We start from the raw sequence: 12,756 nt of genomic DNA on the forward strand, positions 1-12,756 counted from the left end.
TTTTTGGAACCAAGGATTGAACTCAGGCCCTTGTACTTGCCAGGCAAGTGACTATTCTACTGAGCCATCTCCCCAGCCTCTTTGAAGGACTCTTCTCCATAGTGAAGAGGTCTCAGTCCTAATTCAGTTTACGAATAATCCACACCATGGTCTGGTGATCCCCTCCCCTGGATATGCTGCAGTTTGACATTGTTTTTTTTAAAAAAAATACACACTCAGGTTTGAAGACAATGTTCCAGGTATGGCCTGAACTTATGATCCTCCTGCATCCCCACACAAAGGAGTGGTAGGACCGTTGTTTCTCCTTTTTGAGGTGCAGTACTCTTGTCAGAGCATTTAACTGTGGCAGTTGTCAACATAATTAAACCTCATATTGCTTAGGATCTTTGGTGGGAAAAGACTGGTCTTTGAAAGAACAGATTCCAGGCACGCAGAAGGTACCACTATGGGTGCCTTGGTGACCTGCCTTCATCTCATTCCAACAGTGAGCCCGTGTCAGCATTACCACTGCCACTCTGCTGATGTGGAGACAGATTCAGAGATTTTCGAACCAAGGTCTTGCCAAATCACCAAGTTGCAATATTGGGCTCAAACTTATGATCCTCCTGCACCACCACACCTGGCTAAAAACCCTTTTCTTTAACATTCTGGGCAGTTTTCAGGATTGTTTTGGACAAACTCAAAGGGAGAAAGAAATGTGGGAAAAGAAGAATCTATCACCCCATGTGCTGGTGAGATGGCTCAGTGGTCTAAACACCTACTTAGAACAAGCTTAGCAAAGCACTGGGACCCGGGTTCAATCCCCCAACACCACATGCCAGTCAGCCCCGCCCCCTGGTGGGCTGAGCTGGCCACACACACACACACACACACACACTAAATAAATAAATAAAAATTTACAAAAAAAAATCTATCACCCATTAAAAAGGCTTAACTATGCACATGACCGTTCTCTGCCTATTTGTATTCTATGATTCAATATAAAATTTAGCCTACTGATCTAGTGCAAAGGTTAAAACCTCATTTGCAATGAAATGAGAACCATATGGATTCATAACTTTCAAGTTTCACTATCTGAACTTTTCCCAAATCAGAGAGGCCTTGACAAGACGGATCAAGCACATCTAAAAGTATCAAAACAACTCCAATGTGTGGTGAAAAACAGGTCAAAGATAAATGCTAGATGCACTACATGTTTACCTCATTCCCATGGACAGTGGCAAAGGCTGAGCCCTGGGAGGCGCTGTGCACAGCCGCAAGGGTCCCAGGGCCACAGGAGGCTCCAGAACCCAGCTTTCTCCAACATGGCTCATTCTCTCCCCCCCCCCCCGGAACCGAGGATTGAACTCAGGCCCTTGTTCTTGACAGGGAAGCGCTTACTCCACTGAGCCATCTCACCAGCCTCATGTGGTTCATTTTTTTTTTCATGTGGTTCATTTTTAATAGGCTTCTTATCTTTTCTCCAGACCCTCCCACAGCTGTCTACAAAGGGTGGTGAAGCCACAAGTAACTGAGACATGGTCGGTTAACTGGGACCATAATTTGGACACATCTCGCTTGAAGTCCTTGAATCCCCCTCCATGTCCACCTCCTCAGCCACAGTCTATCCTGAGCCTTGGCCTGGTACTCACAGGAATGTCTCCATCCAGCAGCATCGGATCTTTGTTCACTGCCATCCTCACTTTTCCTGCTGCAGAGCAGAAAGTACCAGGCTGTGAGGAGCCCTCAGGCTGCAGTCTGAAGGGTCAGGGCCCCACTGCTCCTGGTCACCCACTGGGCTCAAACTGCCAGCAAGCTTAGTAGCCCTAGAAGAAGATGTTAGGTTGGAGAATGGATGTCACACAGGAGGCCATTCCTGAGGGTCCCACAGCTGCGAGTTACTCCGGCGCCTACTGGTCAAAACAGATCTATGTATCTATCTCCCCTTCCCCCAGTTTTTTGAGACAGGGTCTCACTCTGCAGTCCAGGCTGGCCTTGAACTCACTATGTAGCCCAGGCTAGCCTTGAACTCACAGTGATCCTCTTGCTTTAGCCTGCCAAGTGCCAGGATTACAGGTGTGTGCCACCATGCTTGGCAAGACACACGTTTCTTATAGGGGTCCAGGAGAAGAAACAAAGACTGCAAGCTGTGCTAAGGGATGGGTTTTCTATGAGAAGCCTCAGGGCTCTTAAATGAGTGTCCAAAAGAGACTAGAAGGATGAGTTGCAGGATTGCTTTTTGGTTTTTGAAAAAGCCCTGAGTTAATTCCTCTGTTTCTAAGCAAGTGCCTCACCCCTCTATGTTCAGCCATGTGAGACCGCAGTCACTCACTTGCTATCTCAGCTGCATTCTGGAAAGGCCAATGACCTCCACACTGCTCTGTCCTACAGGTCCTTCACATTGAAGCTTCCCCTTGGTGCTTTCCCCACAGGGCTCTTCAACCCCTAGAAAAATTCCCAAGAGCCCTTCCCCTCAACTCCTTCCCTTTAGCACCCATAAACAAGCCAGGTCCAGCCATGCTGGGCCCCCACTCACAGCTGCGGACAGCCTCACAGTTGGTTGTAGAGCCGGGCAGCAGAGCGTCTCCGAGCAGAACTCTTCCAACCACTCAGGGAGTCTTAGGCAATGCTTCTCAGGCCTCTAGCTAGAGGAGGGCAGAGAGGAAGAGCAAGCTGAGACAGCCAGTTGCCATGGTTATGTGACTCACAGTCCCCTGGACTCACCCTAACGGCTACAAGGACATTTGGCCAATGGGGAGGTAAACTGCAAAGCTGATGGTAGTCCAGGCTCAGAGGTCTGATTATTCCAGCGTCCTTAAGCATCAGTTTGCAATATTCCTGTACCTCAAAGGCTAAAAATTTCCTCCCATAAAGAAGATATGGGGATATACATCATTAAACATATGAGCTCTATGGGGCTGTAGAAATAGCTTAGTGGTCTAAAAGCTGGCCTAGCAAGCCCAAGGACTGCAATGGATCTCTGGCACTGCACACTGTGCCAGCCCTGCCTCTGAGCTGGAGAGTGAGACACTGTAACAAATAAATAAATATTAATTTAATATAAAAATAAACTCAGGAGCTCTGAAGTTCCATCTAATTCCATAGTGTGGTCTCTTTCCCCCTTTTTCCACCTCTTTCTCCCATCCTTTCCTATGTAGTAGCAAAACCATGACTGAAACCCACATGGGGACAGGGTCCCTCTGAAAGCACGAACGAGTCTTTGACTATGGAGATAAATTGACCTTAAAGATGAAAAGATGGAGATGGGGGGTGGGTCCAGTCCTTGGAGCAATTTCAACCTCTGTAAATTCCCAGAGTTGAAAAAAAGTACTGAATTGTCCTTGGCCTAAAATGCCACAGAAGGAAAATGGGACAGCCAACGGGGTTTTGTTCTTGGGAGTCAGGAGAAGCGGGAGGAATATCAAGATTCCATAACGGACCAACAGCAGCCAGACAACACCTGTCATCTCATCCTTAGCAAGGACTCAAGCCTGGCTTCCAAGATGACTGAGGACTGTGACAAAGCTGCCAGGTTCGCATTGCTGTCTCTCTGCTAGAATGGGGAACAGAAGCACATTGGTTTCCCTTCCTGCTGGCAGAAACACAAGGACTGTAGTGGCGAGTTTCTTCTAAGCTGTGAGGCATGGGCAACAGGAGAAAGAGGCCTGGCATGGGGAGGGGCAATCAAGATGACATTTGGTTGTAAAATCTACATCTGTGATATAGTAAGGAGAGGCATGGGAAGTCGAGCAGGGAGGAATACTATAGTAGTCCAAACGGAATACTATACACGTGACACATCGGCACCTAGTGATCCAACCCGGGCTTTTCAGATAGCAGCATTAGGAACAGAGGAGACAGGCAGTATCTAATGAGGTGGCCTCTGCCCTCACTTAAAGGTCCAGGAGAATTCTCTGGGTAGCTGTGCCTGGATTGCGCCCTGGGCCAAAGGGCAGTTTGCAGCCTTGGGATCAGAGAGCTCTGTGCCTGAAAGCTCTGTTGACAAAGCAGATCCTTTGGCCATTTCAGCTGGATTCTGGAATATGGGTGAGAGGTGAGACATGGTAAAGGGCCCTGGGAAATCTCCAGGGAAATGGGAGGCGCCCCTTTGCCAGCAGCTATTGCAGGGCATGGAGTTGTACTTTCCCTTACCATCACCCTCTTCCCCAGCCTCCACCACGTGAGCGCAGGGGTCTCCATCCTGGGCTCACAGGTAGATTCCCAAGCTGAGTGTGGCACACAATACGTTCTCAGCCAACAGCACTGGCTACAAGTGTGTGGTCTGTACCTCTAGCAAGGACTTGTTTGGATTGGGGACTCCTCGTGAATATGGAGGCTGGAGGGGGGGGGTTAGCTGGGGAAAGAGAAAGATGCACAGGGATGGGCATTCCAGGACAACATTAAGGTACACATCAAGGTTCAGAACTTCCCAAACTCGGCCGTCCACCCTACTTGCAGAGGACAAAGTAGAAGACAGCTGCCACCAAAAGACGCTCAACCCAAGGCGACTTCTCCAGGCAGCAGATAGCCACTGTCCAGTCTGCTTTGGGCAGCTCCTCAAGAGCTTCAGAGAGAAGACCAATCCAGAACCCCAAGACCTAAGTCTCTTGTATGCTGCAGCCAGAGCTCCCTCTACCAAGGTCAGGCTGCAAAGAGACTGTCGGTGGCATGGCCTTCCTGTTGTAACTCTGCTCCAAACCCAGAACACATTCACAGATGCACAAATCAGTTTTGACTAAAAATTTATTAAACATAATTAATATCTTACATAGAGGATCTGAACAAGGGCTAACAATAAAAGTTATGTGCCCTGCTCCAGGAACTTTCATTTTTCTTTAAAATCCCCACAACATCCTCTTTTAATTTGCACATTGATTACTTCAAAAACAGAACACCAAGAACCTGAGTCTACTTTTCAAGAATCTCAGTCACATTTATGGGAAACTTAGTCAGTGCATGTTTCTTTCCTCATTTCCTTTAGGGTAAGTATGATTATGGCTTTCTTGGTGGCGTTGATGTCAGCTTCCACTGCAGGTACCCCATGTCCATCTCACATCATTCAAGCAAAAGAACCTGAAATCATAAAGACCCAGCGTACACCCCAGATGGTAGTCAGGAGCACAGGCAAATGTCACTGACTCAGTGCCCCAGTGTTCCTACCTGGCCCTTGTCTGCCCTTTCCCACCTTCCCCAGTAAGCCTAAGGACCAGAGGTCTGATTTATCACAGAAAATTAACCTTCCACCACTCACAAACACTCATGAATTTTTTTGAACACTCATGAAATTTTTTTTAATGTATTTATTATAGGGTCTACAGGGTCTCACTACACAGATGCAACTTGTAGTGAACCTCCTGTTTTAAGCCTTCCAAGTGCTGGGATTAGAGGCGCACCACCATGTCTGTCTCAGTTGCCATCTCAGCACACCCCTGGAGTGGGGGTGGCAAGGCACACCACGGATTGAATCCCGGTCCCCATGCCTTCCTAAGTAGTGCTTTAGTCTGCTGAGCTATCTGGCTGGCCATCATGACATTTTTAACTGCATAAACTTTCTTAAAACTGTAGATTTACCCAAATTTTATTTTTTTATTTTATACAGTACCAGGCCATTTTAGTTGGATTCTGGAATATGGGTGAGAAGTGAGATGTGGCAAAGGGCCCTGGGAAATCTCCAGGGAAATGGGAGGCGCCCCTTTGCCAGCAGCTATTGCGGGGCATGGAGTTGTACTTTCCCTCTCCATCACCTTCTTCCCCAGCCTCCACCATGTGAGCACAGAGGCCTCCATCATCGGCTCACAGGTAGATCCCCAAGCCTTTAAAAAAAAAAAATATGGAATGCTTCATGAATTTGCGTGTCATCCTTGCGCAGGGGCCATGCTAATTTTCTCTGTATTGTTCCAATTATAGTATATGTGCTGTCAAAGTGAGCACCCAAATTTTTAAATGGCTTTAAATAAAAACAATCTTGGGGCTTGGGAGATAGCTCAGTAGAATAAGTGCTTGCCTGGCCTAAGTGCAAGGGCCTGAGTTCAATCCCTGGTTCCACCAAAAAAACCCCAAGCAAACAAAAAACAACCTGAACAAATCTAGATGGCTTAAAATTTTGTGCATTGGACTATAAACCCTTAACAAGAGTTCTAAAGTCAGGGAGGCAAAAGGTCAGGATTCTGAAGCTCCATTGTTGAGGGAGTCAGGAAAGGTGTTGATCTCAGTTTTGTTTGTCTTCCAGGGTCAATTTCCTTATTTGTCACAAGTTAAACAGGCACCGTCCTGACCTTCCACCTACTTTCACTTCAAATCCCTTTCACCTACGTCTGATCCTTGCCTGCTGCATCTGAGGGACTTCTGCCCAGACACCTCTACATCACGAAGGTCCCTGACTAGGTTCAGATTGTACTTCTGGACACAGCAATGACAACGTGCAGGGATGGTTGGGGCCAGTGCGAAGGGCTCCAACCCAGCTCACCCCCACCCTCCTCCAACATCTATGAGGGAAGAGGGAGGGATAATAATGGGAAGGAAAGGGGTCACTACTGGTTGGATCCCAGTGCCAGGTGCACAAGAAACCAGTGATCTATATCACCCAACCCATACTACACATTAGTGTCCACTTATTAGCTTGATTAGGTCTTTTTTGATTTTATTCATTCCTTAGACACTAAGCTCCTACTATGTGAGAGATGCTCAGGAAATGTTACAGGAAGGGAAGACATTCAGAAGTAGCACTTGCTAAACACTTTGTGCTCTGTTCTTGGCTTCACCTCTGCTCACATTATAGGCTGCTAAACGTTCATGTGTGCAAAAACTTTATCATAGTATGACATGGTTTGTGACTAATGCCAATGCCCATTCCACTGAGACATCATCTTCACAACAGGCCCTGGAGCTCAGCCTGCAGCCGTCCTAGTGGATCTTGAGCTTCATGTGAGGATATGCGACAGTGATGATGCCTGCAACCGAGGAAACGAGACCTCCAAGCCCAATGATGCCAGCATTGGACTTGTAGATCCCCAGCTGGTCCAAAGGGATCAGGATGTCACAGAAGTTCTTCACTGTATCCAGGAACAAAGGAGGATGTCGCTTCAGGGATCGGAATAAGAGAAGAAGAAAGGACTGGAGCCATTCTGTCTCCTCATCAAGCACACTGTGCCCGAGAGGATCCTCAGATGTTGATTTCGCTCCCTTTGCCCTTTCCTGCGTCACCCGGACCATCTGTAGGGAAATTTCATACAGGTCCCTGAGCAGGCTCAGCAGGAGGAAGTAGTAGTAGTGGCGGGCAGCCCACATCTGCCACTTCTCTTTGTTGATGCCAGAGGCGAGACCAACATTCTTCACCCAGAGGACGGTGTCGCAGATGAAATAAACCACACGGTTCAGGTTAGCTAACGTCAGACATAACCGGGGCACCAGGTCAGTGGCATGGGTGCTTTGCTCGGTCGCCTGGACAGCATGGACCACATTGCCTAACCGGAACCCTGCAGAAAGACAGGGCACTGTTATCACTGTCTTGTTACTACCCAGAGGGAGGGAGAGGCAGCAGGAGGGCCAGCACTGGCTTCTAACAACAGGCGGGGATCTGAGGCTCAGACGGGACTCGGGGAGAAACCTTTACACTATGGTAAGGACACCTAGAATGATCCTGCAGGGCTTACAAGACATTTGACTTTTAAAAGGTCCCTTCTCCATTCCAGTGAACACCAACACTGATGTATAGCACATCCTGGCCAAGGTTAATCACAAGCAGGGGTTGTGACATGAGTGCGTCACCGGCTACACTTTTCAGAACTACCACGATGTGAACTCAAGGGGCAATATTCTCTTGGTGTCTGATGCCTTACTCTATATTTTCTAGACAAAAAATTGCCTTAAGAAAATCATCAGTGCTATTTCTCTGGTCCAAATCCCACCTGGCTATGTACTGTCAAGAAGACAGAACGGAGATGGAGATGACGGGGTTTAGTGGATGGGACATGTAATATTGTTGTATGCACCCCTAGTGGGATTAATCACCACTGCAACAGCATGTTCTCATCGAAGTGTGTAATTCAGTTAGTCAGGGATGCGTACTTACTGAGTGCCTGGAGAATGAGCTCTAGTCCTAAACATCATGAAAGTTACAGAGGGTGTTTCCTTAGAGGGTTATGCTGTAGATTCAGCAAGGGCTTGGAAGTGGCTACTCCCAGAACACTTATTCATAAGAGTACTTGATAGTATTTTATCAAAAACAACACAAAAGAGTTTATGTGATGACTCTTCCAGTACAATAAATGGACTCCAGGTTCTGGTTCCAGCTCTTGTACTAACTGGTTAGAGGAGCGTGGGTAAACCCCCTCTGGATGTTCAGGGTCCAGTAACCTCTGCAGGACCTTAGAGTTTCACCATTCTAAAAAAAAAATAAAAGGTCAAAGTTCTCATCTTGGCCTTCAAGGCCATCCAGAAAAACACTTATTTGACATCTAAGTCTTCTCTTTCTGCCAAACTAGTTTAAGTTTTGCAGAATCATAGGGCTCGGTCTTTTTTTTCACGGAACTGGCCCTTGAGCTTGCCAGGCAAGCGCTTATTCTACTGAGCCATCTCCCTGGCCCCAGGGTTTGGTCTTAACAGTTCTGAATCCCTTACCAGTGTTCTTTCCTCCCGGCATGGTATCACCACCTACAATCCCAGCACTCTGGAAGCTGAGGCAGAAGGATCATGAGCCCAAGGCTAGTCTGGGCTACAGAGCTAGTTTAAGGCCAGTCTGCACTGACTTTATCTCAATTCCTCGCACCTCCAAAAAACACTCTTTCCATCTCTCCAGCCACATTTCAAGTTCCACTTTCTCCAAATCTATCCTCCATCCACCCATCCACCCATGCACCCATCTTTTTCTCTCTCTCTTTTAGGACTAGGGGTTGAACCTAGGGTTCTGCACTGAGCCACACCCCCTGGCCATTTTTATTTGTTTTTAGACAGGGTCTTGCTAAGTTGCTAAGCTGAAATTCTCCTGCCTCAGCCTGCCAGAGTGATGGGATAATAGGTTTGTGCCACCATGTCCAGCTCAAAATATCTTTCTTTTCCTCTACCCCAGCCACCAGACTTGGCATTAAATCTTGTATCATTATTTATAACATCTGTTCATAACATGTGGTCTTTTTTCTCCTATAAAACTGAAGACTGCTCCTTTAGGAAGCAGGTAATCAACAACAACTGATTAAGATGTGATGTTCTCCATCTGTGTTAACGTTTCTGTTGGCTGACGAGCCACATATGACCCTTATCAAACAGTCAGACATGAAACTGCCCAGAGATGCTTGGATTTCCCAGGAGGATCTGTTATGAAAGTAAAGTAAATGATGGCAAATCACTGTCTTTGCCTTCTGCCTTTGATACAGAACTACCCGGTGTTCTAGAGAAGGAAAAAGGGAAGACAATCTAGGGCAGAGGTATTCTGTGTGTCCTTAGTACAGCGGGTTCATGAGACCTAGAAGCTCATGTCAGGGATGGCCAGGACGCTGTCTGATCCTCACAACAGAGGTGAAGCCACATAGTGACACAACACTTTGCTTCGGGATGAAGCAAAGGACCTGGTGTAGCACCAACTGTGAACACACAGGGGTTTGTGAACAGTTTGTAGCAAAACAGTCAACCTCAGGGGCCTGTAGTCCCATCAGAAAGCCTCACTGATTAACTCCATCATACACTTAGTTCAAGAGAAATTATGGCCTCAAAAGCCAATTGTGAATTATAGGGTCTGAGGTCTCTAAACCAGGAGCCACTGTCCCTCAAGAGACAGGGTACTTACATTTACGGCCAGTGCTCACACTGGACTCCAGTTTCTTGAGCTTCATTAACACGTCTTTGTCAGCTTTGTGCTCTAACAAATATCTAAGCAACATGCATGCATATTGAGTGGCTCTGTAATGGAAAAAAAATGAGGAAAATGATTTATGAACCAAATAAAGCTTGATTCATGAAGCAAGGCAAAAGGAAACATATCTTGCAAAGATTCCAATACTATTTCTCATGTGGCAGCTCTTACAAGAGCAACATTCTGCAATATTCACTCTGCAGGAGGGCCGAAGGGTAGAACACGCAATGGGAATGCAACACAAAGGTTATGAAAGGGAATTCTGCAATAAAGTGGCATACAGCCTGCCAAGGTACAGAAAAATGGATGGAGTCAAAGTGGAAAAGCACACAAAAATTTTCCTTGTGTTGAGTCTGTGAAGATCCATATTTGTTCTTTTCACAGTACAGAATAAGATTTGGATTTTTAAAATGAACTTTTTTGCCATATAGCCTACTATTCATGTGACAGGATATAACTTCAAACCAGGGGCTGGTGAGATGGCTCAGTGGTCTAAAGCACCGACTTAGAACAAGCTTAGCAAAGCCCAGGGACCACGGTTCAATCCCCCAGCACCACATGCCAGCCAGCCCGCCCCCTGGTGGGCTGAGCTGGCCACACACACACAAATAAATAAATAAAATTAAAAAAAAAAAACTTCAAACCAGGGCCAGGTGAAAAGTGTACAGTCTGGGGCCTGGGAGATGGCTCGGTGGAATAAGCGCTTCCCTGGCAAGCGCAAGGGCCTGAGTTCAATCCCCGGTTCTGCCAAAAAAAGAAAAGTATACAGTCTGAATGTTAATTTTGTAAAACTAAGGGATCAGACACATACTACACAAATCGCAACAGATTTATTTTATTTTAATTTTAGTACAGCGTCTACAGGGTCTCACTATGTAGACTGGACTCGTAGTGATTCTGTTTTCAGCCTCCCAAGCGCTGGGATTACAGGTGCGCGCCACCACACCCAGTCTCAGCGCACCCTGGAGGCAGGGCCGGCACTGCATGCTGGCCAACTGAACCCCGGCCGCTGCGCTCTGGCTAAGCAGGCATTTTAGTCCGCTGAGCTAACTGGTCAGCCCTCAGAACAGATATATTTTGTCTTTTGAAATTATTTGATATAAAACACAGCATTTTGCTTAATATAGTATTATTCAATGAAGTGACTACTGTCATAGCTATGAACAGCAATGACGTTATTGATGAATATGAGAAACCTGGTATCACATGAACATCCAAATGGATCTGGCAGTCTAATAACAGTAGGTTTAGCTCCTAATATCCTGCACCATATGAATATTACTCTCAAAAAAAAAAAATGTGGCACACAGGGCCGGCCAAATAGCTTAGCAGATTAAAGCACCTGCAAGCAGGGGCAGGGGCAGGGGCCGGGGGTTCGATTCTGGGGCCTTCCATGCCAGCCCCGCCCCGGGGCCCACTCAGATGGCAAGTGAGACTGGGTGTGGTGGCATGTGCCTATAATCCCAGCTCTTGGGAGGCTATAAACAGGCAGATCACTATGAGTCTGATCTAGTAGTGAGACCCTGAACACCCTGTAGGCCCTTCCTTAAAATACAAAAAAAAAAAAAAAGTGGCACATTTTCCAAAATGGTTGAACTTGTTTTGGGAGGAATGAAATAAAAAGATAGGATTAGGAGAGCTACCTCAAGGGTTGCCTAGCACATCCAGGACCTATGCTGGATCCCCAGCATAGAGAGATGGTGAGGGGAAGTACACAATTTATCTGGCTCTCCCCTTTTAGCAGTACAGGAGATTGAACCCCAGGCCTGCAAACTGAGCTACATTCCCAGCTGGGGATATAATTTTTTTTTTTTTTTTAATTTTGAGACAGTCTCGCTAAGCAGAGTTACCCAGAGTGCTAGGATTATAGCTGGGTGCCACTGCACCTAGATCTCAGTCCCGTTTTAAGGTGTGCTGTCTGACCAGAGAAGGCTTGAGCTGCTCATGTCAGTGCACCTCTCCTTCGCAAATGTGGTCTGCCAATAGGAACAGAGCCTCAAATAAGGTGTTTTGTTTTTGTTTTGGAATGCCAGTTTGTTCATGGAAGTTACAGAGATCATTAAGAGGGTTGGGAAATGATGATAAGAGACCTTGGCTCGTACTGAGTAAGTATCTCCTAAGTGATTATTAACCAATCTCCTCAATAAACCTTGCAGGCTACGATCTGGGTACACTGAAATTACAGGGCTTTAGTTGTTTTCATTTTTCCAGTGCTAGAGATTGAACCCAGGGCCATTCCATTGAGCAACATCCTCAATCCTCTAAAAAAATGAAAATAAAAATAAAAAATAAAAATAAAAAAATCTGGGGGCCAGGGAGATGGCTCAGTGGAATAAGCACTTCCCTGGCAAGCGCAAGGGCCTGAGTTCAATCCCCGGTTCCACCAAAAAAATTAAAATTAAAATTAAAAAATCTGAAGTAGGGTAAGTCTCTAAATTCCCCAGGCTGTACTTAAAGTTGCCATCTTCCTGCCTCAGACTCCTGGAGATTTAAGATTACACATTTCTGCCATCAAACCTAGGTTTCTATTTTATTTTATTTTATTTTTTATTTTTATTTTTATTTTTTTGAGGAACCAGGGATTGAACTCAGGCCCTTGAGCTTGTGAGGGAGGTGCTTATTCCACTGAGCCATCTCCCCAGACCTATAGGTTTCTATTTTAATGAAGCTTGTGATTATTCTGACAATCTAAAGGATCTTTAGAAAGGTGGCATGGCTTACAGTTAGGAAGCTGCCGCTAGAATGAAATGCGTGGACTTCTGTATCTCAGCTCTCGGGCTGTGCTACCTAACAGCCTTGTTTCAGATTCCCTGTCAATGAAATGGGAGTTTTCAACACTGTTTATGTCGTGGGGTTGTGATGAGAGCTAAATAAATTAACAGTTGCAGAACACAACAAAACTGACACAAGGCTGGCTTCCCAGAGTCTCT

The 12,756-nt window shown here is 46.3% G+C and overlaps 2 protein-coding genes and 1 non-coding gene across 5 annotated transcripts in view; all 3 read right to left on the minus strand.

The window, feature by feature from the left end:
• Plin1 (perilipin 1) overlaps positions 1-2,646 on the minus strand; it is an 11,376-nt gene extending 8,730 nt beyond the window's left edge. The window contains exons 1-2 of one of the 2 annotated variants that reach the window (XM_004623296.2): positions 2,516-2,646; positions 1,632-1,690 (exon numbers count right to left, since the gene is read on the minus strand). In XM_004623296.2, coding sequence (XP_004623353.1) covers positions 1,632-1,676 — 45 coding nt within the window. In that variant the 5' untranslated portion in view covers positions 1,677-1,690; positions 2,516-2,646. Of the gene's footprint in view, positions 1-1,631; positions 1,806-2,515 lie in introns of both variants that reach the window. The other variant, XM_023710340.1, reaches the window with a different exon arrangement.
• Positions 2,647-4,793: 2,147 nt separating this feature from the next.
• Pex11a (peroxisomal biogenesis factor 11 alpha) overlaps positions 4,794-12,756 on the minus strand; it is an 8,741-nt gene continuing 778 nt past the window's right edge. The window contains exons 2-4 of one of the 2 annotated variants that reach the window (XM_023710352.1): positions 9,761-9,873; positions 6,846-7,454; positions 4,794-5,052 (exon numbers count right to left, since the gene is read on the minus strand). In XM_023710352.1, the coding sequence (XP_023566120.1) occupies positions 6,883-7,454; positions 9,761-9,873 (685 nt within the window). In that variant the 3' untranslated portion in view covers positions 4,794-5,052; positions 6,846-6,882. Of the gene's footprint in view, positions 5,053-5,998; positions 7,455-9,760; positions 9,874-12,756 lie in introns of those variants that run through there. The other variant, XM_004623465.2, reaches the window with a different exon arrangement.
• LOC111816268 lies at positions 5,804-5,910 on the minus strand. The gene has a single exon (XR_002820702.1). It is a non-coding gene; the product is annotated as a U6 spliceosomal RNA (small nuclear RNA).

Source organism: Octodon degus, unplaced genomic scaffold (assembly GCF_000260255.1).
Source record: "Octodon degus isolate 3935 unplaced genomic scaffold, OctDeg1.0 scaffold00002, whole genome shotgun sequence".
Classification (NCBI taxonomy): Eukaryota; Metazoa; Chordata; class Mammalia; order Rodentia; family Octodontidae; genus Octodon; species Octodon degus.